At 49.7% G+C, this 19068-nt stretch overlaps 1 protein-coding gene and 1 pseudogene across 3 annotated transcripts; one reads left to right on the forward strand and one right to left on the reverse strand.

Moving 5' to 3' along the window:
• The first annotated feature begins 2165 nt into the window (after positions 1–2165).
• LOC142422989 (centromere protein O pseudogene) lies at positions 2166–3031 on the forward strand (annotated as a pseudogene).
• Positions 3032–6080: 3049 nt separating this feature from the next.
• Positions 6081–18121, reverse strand: ZSCAN25 (zinc finger and SCAN domain containing 25). Of its 3 annotated transcripts, XM_075564981.1 has the most exons (7): positions 18075–18120; positions 15343–15433; positions 14680–15098; positions 13176–13377; positions 12507–12598; positions 10974–11100; positions 6081–8865 (listed from the first exon to the last, which is right to left on the reverse strand). In XM_075564981.1, the coding sequence occupies exons 3-7, from the start codon at positions 15067–15069 to the stop codon at positions 8018–8020; spliced, it is 1659 nt and encodes a 552-aa protein (XP_075421096.1). In that variant the 5' UTR covers positions 15070–15098; positions 15343–15433; positions 18075–18120; the 3' UTR covers positions 6081–8017. The 3 variants fall into 3 exon arrangements, with proteins under 3 accessions (XP_075421096.1, XP_075421100.1, XP_075421097.1); XM_075564985.1 differs by lacking the exon at positions 15343–15433 and having other exon boundaries at positions 18075–18121; XM_075564982.1 differs by lacking the exon at positions 18075–18120 and having other exon boundaries at positions 15343–17957.
• Between the last annotated feature and the right edge of the window lie 947 nt (positions 18122–19068).

Consider the following 19068-nt stretch of genomic DNA (forward strand, 5'->3'; position numbering starts at 1 on the left):
AGTTATTGTACTTGCATTCGTGTAAGGAAGTGCCATACTGATTATACAATTCTACAGTCCCATCAGCAATATGTTGTGTTCCCTCCTCTCCATATCCTCTCCAGCATTGTTTTAATTTGCTAAAAGTATCCATGTGAGGTGGCATCTCATTATTGCTTTCATTTGGGCATTTCTCTTATTGCTAATGAATTCAAATGTTTTTTCATATAGTCGTTGGCCACTTGAATGGACTTCTTTGGTAAATTGTTTATTTCATGTCTTCTGCCCATTATTTGTTGCATTATTTGTATTTTTCTTTTGATATTGTATTTTTCTATAGATTTGGTAATTAGCACTTTATCTGATGTATCATCACTAAAATGTTTTTTGCCAATCTGTAGGTTCTTTTTGAACTCTTTTGAAGTCTCTTGAGGGGCACAAATGTCATATTTTTAGAAGGCCCCAGTCTTTTGTCTACTACAGTGTGGATGTTTCATTATGTTTGGTAGTGTATTTATGCCTTCGATTAGGACCCTTTAAGTTTGCCTCTATTTTGTTGTCGATGGTTATTATAGTTGCCGGACTTATATTTAGGTCTTTGATCCATCTTGAATTTGCTTTTGTACAAGGTGTGAGGTACAGGTCCTATTTCATTCTTTGCCAGATGAAGATCCAGTTTTTTTCCAGCACCTTTTATTGAAAAGGCTATATATACCATCCCCTACTGTATCCATATGGCCATTTTGAATCATAGTTTAAAATCATTTCCTTATACCCAAGTTGTAGAGGAATGTATCCATGTTCTTTGTTAGTATAGTTTCATTTTTCTACATTTAGACCCCTGATCCATTTGGCAATGTTTCTTGCTATTGGTATGAGGAATGAACCTACTTTTATCTTCTTCAAAATAGCTTGGTTATTCCTTTATTTTTTCAGTAGATCTCTGCTCTACTTGAGATACCATCTCCATTCGAGGCTACATTTCTGTATATAAACCAAAAAAGGCAAATTCACTGCTTTATAATCAACTCTGGCTCATGGTGGTAGTGCAGAACTGCTCCTTAGTGCTTTGAGACTAAATCTTTATGGAAACAGCCTCACATTTCTACTGAGCATAGGGTGGTAGGTTTGAACCTCGACCCTTGCCAATGCTTTTTATTCTCTTCCACTGATGTATTTACATCCTGTTCTATTGGCTTTTCCCATCACTTACTATTCCGCATTCCCTCCACCAGCACTTTAGTCCTGGCAGCAGGTACGCTTACATGTGAAGACTAGGAAAATCTGGTGAGAAGATTCACTCTCAATGACAAACTACTTATTCGTTCTACTTTTCCTATCTCTAGAACACACTGAGGCCTTTTGCCTGGAGTCAGTAAAATATTCCAATGGTACAGACTGGGCTTTCCTCAAAATTTCAAAGAAAGTTTCACACAAATCGGTGCTGGAGGTGGGAGTCCCAGACAAATTCTCCTTTTCCAATCTCTACCTAAATGCTAACTTACCACCTTCTTAAGATGTGAGAAACTAAGGACCAGGAAGAACATGTAGGTGGATAAATTCTTTCATCTCATATTTAAGAAGCCTGGGAGGCCAGAGTCCTGGGTAGAGGGAGGCCTTCACACTTGTTAGAGATGAGTCCCATTCACCTTCTCATAACTAAAAATACTCCCCACATTACCCTCCCATAAGTTACCTCTTACAAGCACATGGCTGCGTGCTGTCTGGCCGGCAGCTTTATCTACAGGAGCAGATATGTTGCCATTGTTCTGCCTGCTCAGGGGACAGCCACTCCCTGAAATAGTTAAGGATTATTGTGCCAACCTGGCCAATAAACCCATGTGGGATCAATTGAAGGGTGGAAAGATAAATGGCTCAGTGAACCTTGCCTTTCTAGTTCTCGGGTCTCTTGCTTTCTGGTCGGAGCAGGGTCCAGCTGCCTTAGCCAGCTGGCAAGGCTCACTTCCTGCCAGGCATCCCCAAAGAGAAGCTGCATAGACCTACCCCAATGCAGCCCTGGGTGCTGGAGCAGCCGCAGACATATGGGTTAATGTTGGACCTACTGGGCTCATTTTGAAGACCAGAAAGGCAGAAACTCATACCCCTGGCCTGGCTAAGCTTTACAAGAAAAGTAGGCCTCGCTTGCCTGTGCAGCTTCATAGGATGGGATGGAGGCAGTGGAGGGTATGGCACCAGCAAATACTGGTCCAGACGGCGAGGCCACAGGAGGTGTCTTAGCTCATTTGGAAAGGAGGTTCAGATGCACAGGTCTCATGAGCACCGGGAAGAGCCACTGAGAGCAGGGGCAGAGGACGGTTCTCTGGAGGCCAAGGTCCAGAAGCGGAGAGTTCTGTGCAATCGGCTGCGGCCCAGGGGAAGCGTGGTCCAGCCAGCATTGATGCCAGTCTGGGCCTTGACCAAGCACTGGAGACAAGTGAGCAAGATTTAGAGGCAAAACGGGATTTGAAAGCCCTTCTGCAGGCATACTGGTGTACAGCGCTCAGCGAGAAACTCACCAGCGTGGGGTCTGCATCTGCATCAACCCTGCCTTCCAGGGGCACCTCCTGGAGGCCTGTTTTGTGGTCTCTGTCATACAGAAACCAGTTCAGACCCATCATCACTTAGTTCCAGCCTTCAACCCCCTCCAGGATCTCGCTGAAAAATATTCAAGACATTCCGCACTTCCTCTTCCATCTCTGCGAATACCTGGATGCTTACTCCGGGAGGAACTACCAGGCAAATTAGCTTCAGAGCACCTTGGCCTCCTTTCTGGCCCCTGCAGAGAAGCTCTCAGTGCAATGTGCTGTCATTTACATACAAAGCAAAGCCTGTGGGCCGGTCTTTTACTTTCTGTGCCAGGCTGTTGTACAAGGACCTCACATTAAGTCTCCCGACAGATGTTGCTGTCACCTATAAAGGGACAGATGCACTGTCTACCTCTCAGGAGGTACAGCAAGTCTCCCATGAACATCTCTTTCAGACGGAGCCCATTACAGGTGTTCATTTCATTCACAAGAGAGCAGCTGGTCTCTTGAAGTGTTGGTTTCATTGAGAGCCTTTCAAAGTGGGAACAGCAGCACTGGGTTGGGATGTTTTCTTGATGTGCACTTACTCTTTATATAAAACTCTCTCTTATGCAGGAGTTTCTGTGGATTTGCTTCTCTAATGTACCCAGACTAACACCCTCCCCCTTACCTGGCCCCAGCACTGGTGGTGTTACTCCTCCAACGAACTCAGGGACCTCTAAGGTTAGGGTACAAGCCATCTCTTTACATATGTGGTTACCTGTAATTAGTGGGGGTGGGGAGCGCTGCATGCCCCGGTGACTATGTAAGTTGATAAGAATACATTTTCTCTCTCCCCTGCTCGGATCTGGTTCCTGCTACCATGGTGAAGGTGAGCACCCAAAACTTTTCTCTCTTAATTTCTTCCCTTCGATTACACAACTGTCCCTTAGGACCATCCGAATGTGGGGCTGGATCCCACAGTGAGTGTCAACAGGAAGGGAAAACATGAGAAACTGTTGGGTTTGGCACTTCTTGGTGTCTGGCCCCCTAGCTGTGGAGCTGTGGCTGGTCTATGTGGGGTGATGGCCACTGGAAACCATGTGCTCCTCTGAGGAAACCAAATTGCCTGCAAATCCTTCAGCTTCCTCACGGCACAATAACTGACATCACCCAGCCTCTTGCGTCCTCGTTCTTCTGACAGTTTAAATTCCCAACACCAAACCTGGGGAAATTATTGCCTACTCTCAAAAAAATACTCTCCACATCAAAATAAAATTTTCTTGATTACTGGGGAGTTGTATTGGCTGTGCTCTCCAGGTATATGCACCATTGGGAAACTAAGAGGCAAGATAAAAATAAGTTGTAAAAAACCCAAGTTAATTTCTCTGGCGTGCAGAATTTCTGACCATTGAATTCTGCTCAATTACAACTGGGTGCTCAACAACTAGGGACCGTTGCCAGCTGCCCAAGGTCCCCAGAGGGTAGCTTGCTGTTGTGAACTTTTTTCCTAAGGCAGTTTCACAAGATGAATCCCATTCCTTAAAGGAAACTGGTGGAAATCCAAGCCTTTCATTTAGTGGCTTATTTCATTCATCAGGTACAGTTTATAGTGTGCCTTCAAGACATTCTGTAGGAAAATAATGGTTGCAACTGGTTGCACCAAGTGGCCCCACATAAGCATTCACTAGGGAAGATGGCTCTAGGACTCAGTCCAATTGGCAATGTAGAGGCTTGGTGGCAGGTGCCTGAAGAGGGACTTGTGTAGTTTCCTAACGCAGTGGAAATAGAGCCAGGTAGCCTGCTTATGAAAATCTGAGGTTGCTTATTATAGATGCCCACTCTCCTATCCTGAGAGTCTAGCTCAGTAGCTCCTGTGCCAGTTTGGAAAGTCTACATTGAACCTAAGCACTCTCTAAAAACCTGTTTTTCAGAAAATTAGATTGAGGTTTTGACCTGAAGTCCCAGTCCTTGAAATTTCATTTCTTGCCTTCAATCGCTAGCTTGTCTAACTTGCTTTAGCCATGATCCTGAACCCAGAGAACAATGGTTCTCCACAGAGTTGATGTTATCCCCGAGGAGGCACCTGGTAATGTCTTGAAACCATGTTTGCCACATAAGGGGCTTCTACTGGCCTATCTAGTGGGGAAGAGACTGAGAATGCGATCTAACGCCAACCCCGCATATAACAGCCAGTGGCAAAATGATCTGGACAAAACGCCAATGGGGCCGAGGCTGAGGCATCCTAGCAGAGTTCAACAGGACCAGAGGACACTAGAGGGACAAAAAGAGGATTGCTGACCTTGTATGGCAGAGCTGACCTGAAATCATCTAGTTACACCTGGGAGGCTTTAGGTCATACGTTTAGAGAAACATGGGACGTAAACAACAGAATTCAGAATGGAAGGAACTTGACAGGATAAAAAAAGTTCTTCACTGAATACATTTCAAAGAAAAGGCTGGGAAACAGCGAGGAGGCTTGGAAAACAAAGCAACACATTTCAAAGTATGGCTCTTATTTGGATCTTCACTTACAAAAAGATCTTTCCTAAACATTAGTTGAGTATTTTGACATTAGGAAATTAGCTTTTTAAGGTATGATGATAGCACTGTGATTGTTTTGCTTCTAGGACTACCTCCCTTCTGGAGGCATGTACCGAGACACTGCTAACTGAACAACACTATCTGGTATTTTCTTCAAAATATTTCGGTGAATGGCAAAAGGGAGGTAGAGCGTGGGAAACAAGATTGGCCATGATGAACACATGAAAATTCATTTATGTTTGAAATTTTCCAGCAAAAACTGAAAGGAAAATATATTTTAAAACAATGAATAACTGTTGACATTTTAATAACTATCAAAAATAGCCTATTGTAACTCCACAGAAAATGTTCCCCAATTTTTCTTAAGAAATTGCTCGTAAGCCTTAACCTCAAATGAAATAAGGGAAGAGGCCAAGGAAGACATCTTAGTGAGGCTCCTCTCAAGAATTCCAATGGGCTGAAAACTGACTTGTCTAACTAAAGTAGGGCCAAAGTTCTTACTGTAAGGTACCACCAAGTCCGTTCTGACCCCTAGTGACCTATGCACAGAACGCAACCGTGCCCGGTCCTGCGCCATCCTCACAGTTGTTCCTATGCTTGAGCCCGTTATTGCAGCCACTGTGCCAACCCATCTTGAGGGACTTTATCTTTGTAGCTGCCCCTCTACTTTACCAAGTATGATGTCCAAAGAGAATCTACTATGAAAACAGAAAGATAGCCAAACTAGTTATGAGCAACTCCCAGCCCATGACCTCCACATGCGTCCCAAGCACCTAGCTTTGGATGATGGACTACCTCAGAGAAGAAAAACCAGGCCAAGTCAGGCCCAACTTCCTAGGTGGCAAGGCTTGCTTGGCTCGTATGGAGAGCGGGAAGAGAAAGGGGGGCAATTTTGTATATGGGTCTTCTCGTTAGGGAGGAGTGGTGGAACGAACCCTGTGCGCAGGTCTCGGATACGCTCAGCCTACTGAGGGGAACGACGATTAAACAACATGGCTGCTGCCAAAAAGCGGGTGAGGGGAATCAGGATGGACTGAGTGATACAACTCCAGGTTAAAGTCAAGATGTTCTCTTATTTACAATGACAAACGGAAAAAATAGCTCAGAGGACAGACCACGAGGCACCGTGAGACGAGTAACATCTTTCAAACAGAGTAGTGTCAAAGACAGACTAACGAGCTTGCTCAGCAGCCAGTGTTCAAAGGCACGGCAAAACCAGGAAGGTGCATTCCACAGGCGTTGGGCAGTTCCCGTGATTTGACACCCAAAAGGGTGAACCTTTTAGTGATGGGAAAATAGTCTAAGGAAGCTTAAACACAGTTACAAGTGGTGCATCACCTCAGGCTGTTTTTTTTTTTGTTTTTTGGGAAATGTATTTTTTTTCTAAAATGACCGCACACATGTGTTTTCTTCTTGAATTGGCACTTCTGCGAAACGGGTGGCAACCAACTCCTCCTGGCGGGTCTCAGAAGAGGGGTGTGGATGCACCCAACACATTGTTCGGCAACCAGGGGTACACGGCAAATGCATTTCAGGCAAGAAGCTGACAGAAGCAACACGGACTCAGCGCCCAGAGGATTCATGGGATCCTACACAGGTATGACCTTGGGTGGTTCTGAAGAACAAGAACATTCACTAAAATATAAATTGCCCTCAGATCCGGAATTCCGCCCTCCAACCCCAGCCCATGTCTACTTTGTTCACTGCTGTATCACACGCTTTAAGAGTAGGGGCTCAACATATACACTGAACATGGTTTAGGGACTGAACATGTGTAATACATTGAAAATGCCAAGAAAGGCATTTATACACCGTCAAGTATTATCAAATACAGGATACTGGCATTAATGCACCTTTTCAGATTCACTCAATTAAATCTTCTTAAAGAACTAGATGCTTTTCAAAAATGCTGTTTATCCAGAGGACGATAGCAAAACATCCATTTCCTAATAATTGGTGTGTAGAGTTACTATAAAACAAATCCAAACTCACTGCCATCAGGTCAATGCCAACTCATAGCAACCATGTGAAGCAGGGTAGAACTGCCCCTGTGAGTTTCCAAGACGGAAACACTTAGCGGGTGTAGAGAGAGCCCTTTCTCTCTCTGAGTGGCTGCTGGTTTCAAACTGCTGGCCAGGGCTCCTGGAGAGTTACTGGACAGTTAAAGAAACCGTGGACTGCGGGAGTCTTACAGATGAAAGCAGAATGCCACAGGGACAAAGAGGCCTGAAAACGAAGACACGAGTGACTGAGTACAAAGAGATCCGAGCCAGTAAAGCCAAGCTCTAGCACACGGGCAGAGGGCAGGCAGTCAGGGTGGAAAGCGTGAGCACAAGACGCACACAACTTCATAGCACGAGAAGCAGATATGCCCTCACACGGTACTCACCACAGCGGAATTTAGAATACTGTATGTTAGTAACCGTTTCCTGTTTATTTCCACTGCGAGTCACAAGAACACCTCTCTCGCCTCTCTCATCCACCACTGTATTAACAGCAGGAACACAGGGACACAGTAAGTGTTCAATGAACAGCCATTAAGTGAACAAAGCTGGGGGTGACATGGAGGCGGGGCAGAGTCCGAGTGATCTCACTGGCAGGATGCAGCCCTCAGGAAAACCCAGGAGCAAGATGCCAACCTGTGGCGAAATGCTGCCTTTCCCACCAGACCTCCTCAGGAGACAAGAACACCCCACTGAAGGAGGAAAACTCCAACCTGAACTGCAGCCCAGGAGGTAGTTTCCCCAAGACACAAGGTGCGCAGTGTGAGCACCACCTGGGAATAAGACTCGAGAAGCTTCGCTCTCCAGAGCTTGGAATGAGCAGAACCGTGGCTCTTTCCCCGACTTCCAAAAACGGGTCGGGCACCTTTCTCACCCCATCCCTCCTTCCACAGGCTCCCAACCCGGTTTCCCTCCACTTGATGGTTCTGGACGGCCCGGCCTTCTCCAGCACCTTCTCCAAGCAGGACGACTATGAAAGCAGCAGCTTCAGTAGGGGGCCTTCACGGGGCCCGGGGGTTCTTGGCGGTGCTGGGTTTTCTGGTGGCGGTTGAGGATGGACCTCTGGTTGAAGCTTCTCCCGCAGGCGGGGCAGTGGTAGGGCTTCTCTCCTGTGTGGATCCTCTGGTGCCTGACCAGCCGCTCCCCTTTGCTGAAGCGCTTCCCACATACCTGGCACCCGTACGGCTTCTCCCCAGTGTGGGCTCGCCGGTGCACCGCCAGGTTGGCATTCCTGCTGAAGCTCTTGCCGCACTCACAGGTATAGGGCTTCTCCCCGGTGTGAGTCCTCCGGTGCACCTGGAGATGCTGCCTTCGACTAAAGCTTTTCCAGCAGTCAGTGCACTTGTAGGGCTTCTCGCCCGTGTGGCTTCTCTGGTGGACCTCGAGGTGGTGTCTCTGGCTGAAGGTCTTCCAACACTCACTGCAGACATAAGGCCTCTTTCCCAAGTGGGTTCTCTGGTGCTTCATAAGGTACTCTCTCAGAGTAAAGCCCTTCCCACACTCCACGCAGCCATAGGATTTCTCCTCCTCATGGGTTCGCTGGTGTCGGACCAGATTGGAGCTCCGACTGAAGCCTTTCCCACATTCGGGGCATTGAAAAGGCTTCCAGAAGGGACTGTGAGTCTTGAGGTCATCAGGCAGGGGCATGACGCCATGCTGAGGAGCAGGAAGTCCTGGCAGGTGTCCCACAGAACTACTGGGTTCCTGGTCACACGTCCTTCCAAACTCAGGGCTCTGGAGAACAGCGTCCTCAAACCTCTCTGACGTCAGTCCAGCAAGTGACCCTTTCATGTCTTCCTGCTGGGTTTTGGCCTCTTTCTCCTTGTTCCCGATGCCTACAGGAAGAGAGGAGATATTGATGGGCTCTGTAACAGCCGAGAAAGCAAATCTGCCCTCAGATCTGAGAACCTGGCTTCTACGGAGCACGCCACGAACAGCTCCTGCGCTTTGCTCCTCGGACCAACCTTAATAAATGCCTTACACTTGGACTTTCCTCTGCTTCCCTATCGTTTTACAGAGTAGCCTGTCAAGTTTTGATATAATTAACTTCCTGCTAATTCAGACGTTGGCTTTTGTCGATGCATAACTCAATCATTTCCTCCAAGAAACACCCTCTGGCTATTCTCTGAACCCAGTGTTCTCTGCAGTACTTAGACGGACTCAGCGAGCGCGTTCATTAGTCTGTGCTTGCTGATAAGCAACCTTGGGAGGAGTGCTAAGGGGCAGGCCACATTTCCCTGGCGAAGGGCAGATCTGTCCGTAGTGCTGAACCACTTGCTGTACCTCTTGTTCTCCTAACACTGTCTCAGCTCTCTACCCATTCACAGTGCCCCCCCCCCACCGCCCCTGCCTGACCCACTGGCCCATCTGGGTGTCCCAGAAGCCTAGCACAAGGTCTGGTTCAGGACAGATACTTAACTGCTGGATGAATGAATGAACCCAGTCCACCTTGGGAATTTCTTATACCTACATTAGCCTATGGGGTCTAAAATGGCCACGCATAAGGACATGGAAATGTCCCGACTCCTTCAGTCCTCACTTGGTGCACTCTCATACTCTCACTAAATTCAGAGAACAAGTGTTTTGAGGACATGGGAAGAAAAGAAGGAAGAAAGGTGCTGGTAAACACAGAAGGCAAAAACCCCCAAAGTCACTGTCTCCACATCACTCAGACTCATAGTGGCCCTACAGGACAGAGGACGCTACCCTCTTGAGGCTTCTCAGGCGGTCAGTCTTTAGGGGAGCAGGAAGCCTTGACTTTCTCCCAAGGAGCAGCTGCTGAGTTGGAACTGTGGACCTCGTGGTCAGCAGCTCAACGTACAACACACTGCACCGCCAGCCTCCTCACTGATACGGTACGGGGAGCTTCAGAGCAGAGGCCCTAAAACATACAGAGAAATCTGACCTTACACGCGATCTAATTGGTAACACCACTGTTTCCTATGATTTATTCTTGTTTTATACACTTTTCAGACAAGTAAAAGAAAACAAAACATAAATGTGAGCCTCAAAGTAGTTTCATAATGAACACAGCGATGTAAATAGCACTGAGCGAAAGAAACAACATTCCACACCAAACTCACTGCCAGAGAGTCAATTCCGACTCACCAGGGTAGAGCTGCCTCTGTGGGTTTCTAAGACTGTAACTCTGTAAGGAAGTAGAAAACCCAGTCTTTCTCCCAAGGAGCAGCTTGTGGTTTCAAACTGCTGACGTTAAGGTTAGACCCCACCAGAGTCCCCAACCCCAAATCCCTTTCCCATACCCTGCCCTCCTGATCACTCCACCCTGCCCTGGAGGGCGACGCCCTCTTCTGCTCGCCAAAGTCCTGTTTTGTCTGTCTGTGTTTCATGGATGCGATCCTTATTGTGTCTGCTCAACACTCCAGTGGTGAGATTCGTTCACACTGGGCTGTAGGCTGTCCTTCGAGTTGATGTGTAGAATTCCACTGTAAGAGCACATCACCGTCTAATTGTTAATTTAAGGCTCATTCTGATATCCTAGTGTCCGGTCCACATCTTGCTCTGATGAGCTCATGTACATTCATCCTGTCCACTTCCCTGTGCTGACAGAATGTAGCTAACACAGTACCTGCAGGGAGCGGGCACTCTAATGGACACCTGTAGAATACTAAGATCAGATGATACATCTTTTACATTTTTCTCTTGCTCTCAAGCCCTCAGTACTGTTCAATCATGGACACAAAGTAGCTAGCTGACCGACACAACTTGTGATAGCCAAAACTGCTTCATGCTTTCTTGCTCCCTTGCCTGGCTCCTCCCTTGATGAAGAGATGCATGTGATTATCTCTTCACATCCCTTGGTCCACGATTCCTCCTATGAGCCCATTTACCCCTCTGCCCAAACTGTAACATCTCTAGGCTAGAGCCAGAACCCTGACCTGTAACTCTTCAGAGCTCACTCGTCAAGGAGCAACAGTCTTACCTGGAGATGACACCCCACAGTCCTCTGGTTCTACATACTCTCCAAAGCAGTCGATCTGGGCCGGGGTCACGTGCCTCCATTCTTCTTCAGGGAAGGCCAGAGCCATATCTTTGAAGGGCCCCAAGGCCTGAAACAAAGAGAATGCTATGGACAGAGAAATGACCCCTAAGTATGACCATGGGGAGACCATCTGGGACAATGGTGGAGGGTGGAGCAGCCTGTCTTCTGCAGCCTGGGGAGGAGAACTGCCTACCTCTGAGCATTTCACGGGGGAAGAAATCCACGCATTCGAGTCACAGTAACCTCGGGTCTCTGCCGCACCCACTGGGTTTGGACCTTAACTACCGCAGCAACTGACTTTATCACCCACACAACCCTCTAGCTTGAGGGAGCCAGGACGGTGCGATGCACCCCCTCACCGAGCTCTTCCACTCGGGAGCTTTGCACTTCTGTCCTCAGGACAATGCCCGGGTTAGACTGCATTCCCTCTTGTTCACAGCACCGCGAATAGGAGCGGCTGTGGGAGAAGAGGGAAGGGTCTGCCACCTGAAAGGATGCTTGGGCTAATTCTCCATCTCTTCCAACCATGTCCTTGGGAAACAGGAGTAGAACATAAGATTGGCAGGACAGCATGCCCCTGCACTGCATTAGCTCGATCAGACTGGCCTCACATTTCCCCTCTGCCTGACTGCACTTTTCCTCCATCAAGTAATTCTTTTAAGAGCCATCTCCTTCACAATGGGCATTAGTTGGTAATCCATGGGCACCAACTCTTAGATTATCCCCAAAATAATCTCTCTCCCCCAGAAACATGGTCAACACCTCATGCAAGAGATTTCGACTGGCATGAATGCCCTGTCCATGCTCCAGCTGTTTCCCTTTGTGTCAGGTCCACAAAACTCATTGTGTGGCCAGAGGACAGGCCGGAGCGCAGACTGTGCACAGGCTGCCTAGGCACCTCCAACCCTGGGTCAGCTCCCTCCCTCCTGACACTGGGGAGGGAGGGGGTGGAGCAGCAGCAGGAGCATCTATAAAGGGCATTCACAAAGGGTTTCTTATCTCCTGGATAACCACCATGCCTAGATCAGTGTTTCCCAAAGTGGGAGGTACCACCACCACCGGGATGGGGTGCTAGAAAGATCCAGAGGGAGCTGCAAAAGCAGATTTCTACACTTAGGCCTAGAATACACGAGCTTTTCATTGCTACAGGGGTGCTCTATCCCCCCCACCCCTGAAGAGGGGCAGTCGGCCAAGTAAGTTGAGGAAAGTATGGCCTAGATCGGGCCCATGGGACCTGGACCAACATCTTCCTCCTTACAATTGTCAGAGTGACATCCGTGAGTGGAGCAGTGGCCTACGATCCAGCTAGAACACTCACTGGGGAAGAGGAGAGGATGAAGCCGCCATGGCTGTCAGGCTAGAAAAGCAGAGAAACTAGGTGCATGGAGCTCTATTGAGAGATTCGGGGAAGGTGAATCTCATGCAACGCAAACTGATGATCTCCAGAGGAGCAGAATCACAGCAACAGCGTACCTGGGAGCCAGCGGTGAGAAACCCAGCTGCCATCCCGGGGTCTCTGGGGTTCACTGAGGGGAGGCCGGGACCAGGCTGAAGAAGAGGCAGAGCTGAGCGGGAGGAAAACGCATGGGACAGATGAGTGTGGTTTCAGCAGTGCCTGCTGCCTGACACAAGACCCTCGGAACCACAGGGAGAGGAGACCCCTGGGGTTGGTTTCACACTTTCCCTACCCTGGAATCCAGGCCTACCCACCTCCTTCTCAGATGGCCATTACGTGCTGGCCCTTCCAGGTTATGCATGCCCCACAATCATCATCTGGGAAGAGCCCCTTTGAGATTTAGTGACAAAGTCAGTTTGCTCTGAGACAGATGGCTCATTTGCTTACTTACAACAACAACAAAGCCTTTCATGGATCAGCTGCATACTCCCTGCTGGTTTCTACAAGGGCCAAGGGGCAAGGTGAAGAGAAGAGAGCAAACTCTCAGACAGCCCCTGCAGGCATCGGAGTCAAGGGAGAGAGAACCACCACACACCCCCTATTTCCTAATGAGGTTGAGAAAATCGCCAGAAAAACTCAGAACTGTAACTTCCAAATTATGCATCAATCGCTGGGTTTCTAATGTGAGGGCGGAAGGGGCTGGCATGCTCTCCTGTGCCCAAATCCTCCACTGCTGTGCAACTTACCCTGCTCCGGGAAAGCCTGCGGCCCGTCTCCAGGGTCCCGCGTTAGCTGCTCCTCGGTGCTCTGATGGAAGCCGGGAGCTCCTTCCCGAGGGGGCAGTCCCCACTCGGGCTTGACCTCCACTGGCCCCAGGTGGATAATTGGTTCCCAAGGGCTTCTGCAAAGGGCTGTCTCCTCCTGCTCTCCCTGCACGTGGCATGGAACCTAAGGACAGTTGCCAACACCTATTAGAATGAGGCCTGGGTAAGCCTGGATGAAGAAAGTTGAATGATAACCTAAGGAGAGAGCCGAGAAAATCACCACTCCAGCTGCAGGGGAGAAGAAGGATGTTGCTTCAGCCCTGCCCCGGACATCCGTGAGGAGCTATCGAAGAAGCTAAGCCCTCCTTATTAAGCTACACACAGCTTTTATCTGCCCGGCCCCTTTCATGAGGGTCCCTTCTGTCCCCCTGGATTCTGGTTCAATTCCATGAGTACTATCACCCCCCAAACCAAACCACTGCCATAGAGTCAATTGCGGCTCATAAGCAACCCTATGGCACAGGGTGGAGCTGCCCCTGTGGTTTTCAGACTGTCACTCTGTAGGGCAGTAGAAAACCTCATCTTTCTCCCTTGGAGAGACTGGTGGTCTCGAACTGCTAACATTGCAATTAGCAGCCCAAAGTGTAACCACTATACCTCCAGGGTTCCAGAATATCATGGACAGCCCAAACATCATCTTGTCAAAGAGAACTTTGGGGTAATGCTTAGAACTTTAGCAAAATTCAGGACTACTGAGGGGGCAAAAACAAACCCAGTTACAGAAGCTGAAGGTGAAAGGCACCAAGCCAGACTTTCTCAAGGGAAATCCCTCCTGAAGAAAAAGTGCCCACAAACAGCCAGGACATCAGGAGGGGCTGACACACGGAAGCAAAACCTTCCTGGTCTGCTTTGAAGCTCCCGAGATGGGAATTTTGGCCAGTTCCCTCAGGCTCAGGTAGGAAGTTGAGGTACTGCCATGGAAACGGTGGGGCTAAACTGACAATGGCTGTTTCTTGCAAACCATGCATTAACATTTCCCCACTCTCGTCTCAGCCAGTAGAGGACCATGAGCAACTCAGACACATCTGTGGGCAACGTGGTGTTAGCAGAACACCGCCATCCAATGGAGTGGCCCTCCAGCACTGGACAGAGCAGGGACATCTTCAGTGAGACACTAATCCTGATCGTGTGTATCTCTTCCCAAATAGGAAGGAGTTTCTGAAGGGTTTTGAAAGCAATCAAGCCGGCCTTCCTGGGACTGGGGCTCTGGGTAACCAGAGCCTTGCATCGTCCCCGCCCCTGGCATCTTCCTTGGGCATAGCTCTCCAGGTGGAAAACTCCACCGAGCTCTGAAAATGTTCCTCGGAGCAAAGGAGAAAGACGCTATGCCTCATCGACTGCCAGGGCCTCATCAAACCTTGCAATTCTTGAAAACTCCCCGTCCCAGACCATCAAGACAAAAGCCTGATACCCCCTTCTCACCCACCGCCTTGGCCTCCAGTGCTCTCTCCGTCATGTCTTCCATCATGGCCACCAAGGCCTTGCTGCTCTCGGGGCAGTGCTCCCGTATCCAGGCATAGAACTCCTGGGGCAGGATGGTCAGGAACTGCTCCAGCACCAACAGCTCCAGGATCTGCTCCTTGGTGTGCAGTTCGGGCCTCAGCCACTGGCGGCACAGTTCCTGGAGCTCCCGGAGGGCTTCCTGGGGGCCAGCAGCCTCCTGGTAGCGAAACTGCCGAAACTTCAGCCGGAAAGTCTCGGGGCTTAAGTCCTCCCTTCCCTTTCCCCACGGCAGCTCTTTCTCCAGCTTCACCACAGGAGCACTGCTCATGTGCTGCTGAGGTTCTTCCGCCATCCCGGGCCGCTCTTTTAGCATCTTCACACTCCCTCCCAGAAGATGAGGCTCTGCGGGGAGAACCGGACAATGAGAGCAGCCCAACTGACCCTTCTGATAACACGGGACACAGGCGAGGGCCGTCTCCCCAGCTCCGTCTCTACATCCGTGCATATTCTGCTGGAGAATGTGTCAGTTGCCTTCGGTGAGTCATTAAGATATGAACACGTATCCAATAATTTACACCAGTGGGCACTGCTAGGCACCTCTTTGGTGAAAGATTAAGTAAGTGTCTAGGATTTGGCCTATACTCACAAATAGTTGAGGGTCTCACTGGAGAGGCAACCCAATGATTAGAGAATCATGGAAGATGCCTTATAATTAGGTTCATCACCAAGGCTCCATTCTAAAATGAAAGGAAATAAAAATGAGAAGTATGAAGGGGTTTCAAAATATCATGGAAAAATGCCATTATCTTTTCATTCCGATTGTCCACGAACTTTCTGAAGCCACTTCATAGGACAAAAGAGGGCAGGCAAGGGGCATGCGGGCTCTCCTGAAACAAACGTTGTAATGTCACCGACAGAAACAGACAGATGTATGCAAACAAATAAAATTATAGAAGGGATGTCTTCTAGAAAGGAAGTAGACAGGGTGCTCTCACAGAAGGGAAGACAGACTTCAGGCAGGCTTCCCCAAACAGATGACACTGAGGGCAGAGGGATGAGAACTCCAGGGCCATTCCAAGAGCATTCCAGGAAAAAACGTGGTGAGAGAGTCCCCAGAGAGTCCCCAGAGGAGAAGCGGACAGCAACCAGACTGTCCCGGGATGGACTACAGTGAAAATCATGAACTTCCTCCGTATTTCACTGGGATGCGATGGCTTTACAAAGGTCATTCTGCGGGAGCAAGACATCGATGGGAGGCGGCAAGCAGAGCAGCAGCACTCACCGTGTCCGAGTAGGGGCCCGGTGGCGTGGCTGGTCATGAGCTGAGCTGCTAATCAGTCAGCAAGTCACCAGCCACTCCGTGGGAGAAAGATGAGGCTTTCTACTCCTGTGAAGGGTTAGTCTCAGAAACCCACAGGGGCAGTTCTGTCCTGTCCTACAGGGTCGCTATGGGTCAGAATTGACTTGAAGGCAGTGAGTGAGTGCAGCAGCGCATGAGAGGGACTTCGAAGCAGACCGTCTCGGCATGTCCAACAAGTAGAACCAACAGACAAGCCGGCCAGCCTAGAAGTAATGGCATGCTCAACCTCAAGAAAACCAGAGCTGCTGACCATGGGGGAAGGAGAAAGAATTTTTGCTTAGCAGGCCTTGGGTTTATTTTAATGGTGGTGGAACAATTTGAAGAGGGCTATTAATAGTGGTTGTGCAAGATGGAGAGTATGTAATCAATGACACTGGATTATACATGTAGGAGTTGTTGGACTGGGAGAATGTTTTGTTGTATATATTTTTGCCAAAACTGAAAAATAAAATTACACGAATAACAGTGAGTACATGGAAGAAGAAAATGTTCTAAAATTGATGGTGCTAAAGATTGTACAACTCTTCTTGATATGACTGAACTATTGAATTGTATGATACACGTAACAAGTGCCAATAAAACTGTCCAAACAAGTAATGGAATAATAGCAATACTGCACATACTTGAGTATGAGCCGACCGGAATATCAGCCAAAGCACCAAATTTTACCACATAAACTGCATTAAAAATGTGCTGAAAAACTCGACTTATTCACAAGTATATTCGGTACTATTAAATTTTTTTCTTTAAAAACCATAGAGCAATATATATAACATCACCTGGTAATTATAACCTTACTATACTAGACAAAAAGGCTTAGAACTTCACAGGCTTTCTTAATTTCTCCCTTCAGAAAGCTTGTGAGCACATACCCTCATTAACCTACAATAGTTCTCTCTGGTCAGTCCAAAGCAATTCGATGGCAGGGAGACCTCCAGAAAAAGAAATGGAAGGATTTTCAAATAAAGAAATTACTGTTTATTTTTTTAATATTTTTCTATGAAAATCCAGGATGGGTAAATCTACAAAGACAGTCACTGGGTGCACGGTTCTCCGAGGTGGGGAGTGGGGGGATGGCAGGCAGGGAAGGTGGGGGGTGGGGTTGAAACAGAAAGCCGGTAATGATGAGCCCTAGAATGAAGCGAATGCTCTAAGGCGGACTGTGGTGACGGCGCTACAACTCTCCCGGATGTGGCTGAACAGTTGAATTGTACACTATGAGGCTGAGATGCTGGCAAAACTGTCAAAACCACCAGAAATGTCAGGGAAGGTGGAAAAGGGCCTGGGACTGACTGGCTGATGTCTGCCTCTCAAAATATAACGTGAAGATCAGAGGCACGGCGCATGAAAAGAGAGTACTCAGGAGAAAAGGCCTGCCTGCCGTGGGCTAGGGGCCCGACCCGCTCTGCCTTCACTGGAGGGAGGAGGAGGTAGACTGGGAGCACGGTTTGGGGTTCGGAAATAGACAAGAGGGCCATCACCCGGGCCCAAGGTGCGCAGAACGAATGCGGGAGGCACAGCCCAAGGCTGCTCAAGCTCTTTTTCAACCTGTCGTGCACGGACGGTCTAATCGTCAGCTCTGCTACATGCGGTGTCGATCGGGCCCTGGTCGCTCAGCTAGCCCCGACTGCGCCGCGCGCACTGCAGTGTACACGCTCCAAAGCGCGTTCCAGCGACCAGATTCCCCGCGGGCGTTTAGGGTCTCCAGCTTTACATGGCTGGCACTTGGCAAACAGAAGCTGCTGCCCAGTCTGGCTCTAAAGAGACCGCTGTCGCCTTCCCGAGGGCGCCGCCGCGGGTCCGGAGCGCCCTGGGTCGCAGGGAAGCCCGCGCGGGCCGGGGGAGTGCGCGCCGCCCCTACCTGAGCCCGCGGCGGCGCGGCCCTCGCTGCCCGCCCCGCCGCGAGAGCGGCCGCCCGCAGACCCGCCGCCAGCCGGCCCGCAGAAGCCTCGCAGCTCGTCCCCGTCGCCCTCGCCACCTCCGTACCTCCCTCGCTGCTGCCCAGACCCAGCGCTCACCAGCGGCCAGCGAGCGACAGCCAGGACGGCAGTGACCTCCGCGACCCGGAAGCGATCCTACGGCGCTGTCAGAACGTTTGCGAAGAAAGGCATCCCCTTCCGGTTCCTCTCTAGGAAGATCGGAGGTCGGCGCGTCTCGTTGCTCGCTGCTCCCAGTGTGCGGCCGGCTAGGCAAGCAGGCCCTGGGAGCGTCGTGGTGATGGGCTGGACTGCTAACGTCAAGATCAGGAGTTCGAAACCACGAGGGTCTCCAAGAGAAAGCAGAAGCGCCCATAAAGAGCTGCATTCTCGGAAACCCTCAGGGGCAGTTCTACCTCGTGCTAGAGTATCACTGTGAGTTTGTTTTCTGGGTTTTCCTCCAAGCAGGCACTCAGTGCGGACCAGCAGGCGACGGAACTGACTCCTTCCCTAGTGACCAGTGCCCTCCTCGGAGCTCTTGACCACCAGATCAATTCAGCCTCCGAGGAGCCTGGTGGGGGATGGGTTAGGAAACGGGCTGCTGACCGCAAGGTCAGCAGTTTGAAACCACCAGCCGCTGCACGGGGCTTTCTACTCCAGCAAAGGTTTGCAGCCTGGGAAACCGACGGGGGCAGTTGCACCTTGTACCACAGAATCGACTCCAGGGCACTGAGTTTGAGAAACGAAGGGCGTGGTTGCTGGAGGTGGACCCACTGCCATTGCGTCACGCCTGGAACCTGTACTGAGGTCAGAGCTCCTGCGAGTTTCCGAGATGTGCATCTTTAGGGGAGCAGAGAGCCTCGTTTTTCGCCTGCACACGCGTATGTTCTGCAGCATAGTTTGTGTGATGTGCTCCTCACTGGTGAACGGAGCCCTGGCGGTGTCGTGGGTGACACACTGGGCTACCGATCTTCACAGCAGTTCGAACCCGCCGGCCCCTCCGAGGGAGAACGATGAGGCTTTCTACTCCAGGAAAGATGAACCATCACAGTTCTGGTCTGTTCTCCAGGGTCACTGGCAGATTCGGAATCAACTG

Source organism: Tenrec ecaudatus, chromosome 12 (genome assembly GCF_050624435.1).
Source record: "Tenrec ecaudatus isolate mTenEca1 chromosome 12, mTenEca1.hap1, whole genome shotgun sequence".
NCBI classification, from domain to species: domain Eukaryota; kingdom Metazoa; phylum Chordata; class Mammalia; order Afrosoricida; family Tenrecidae; genus Tenrec; species Tenrec ecaudatus.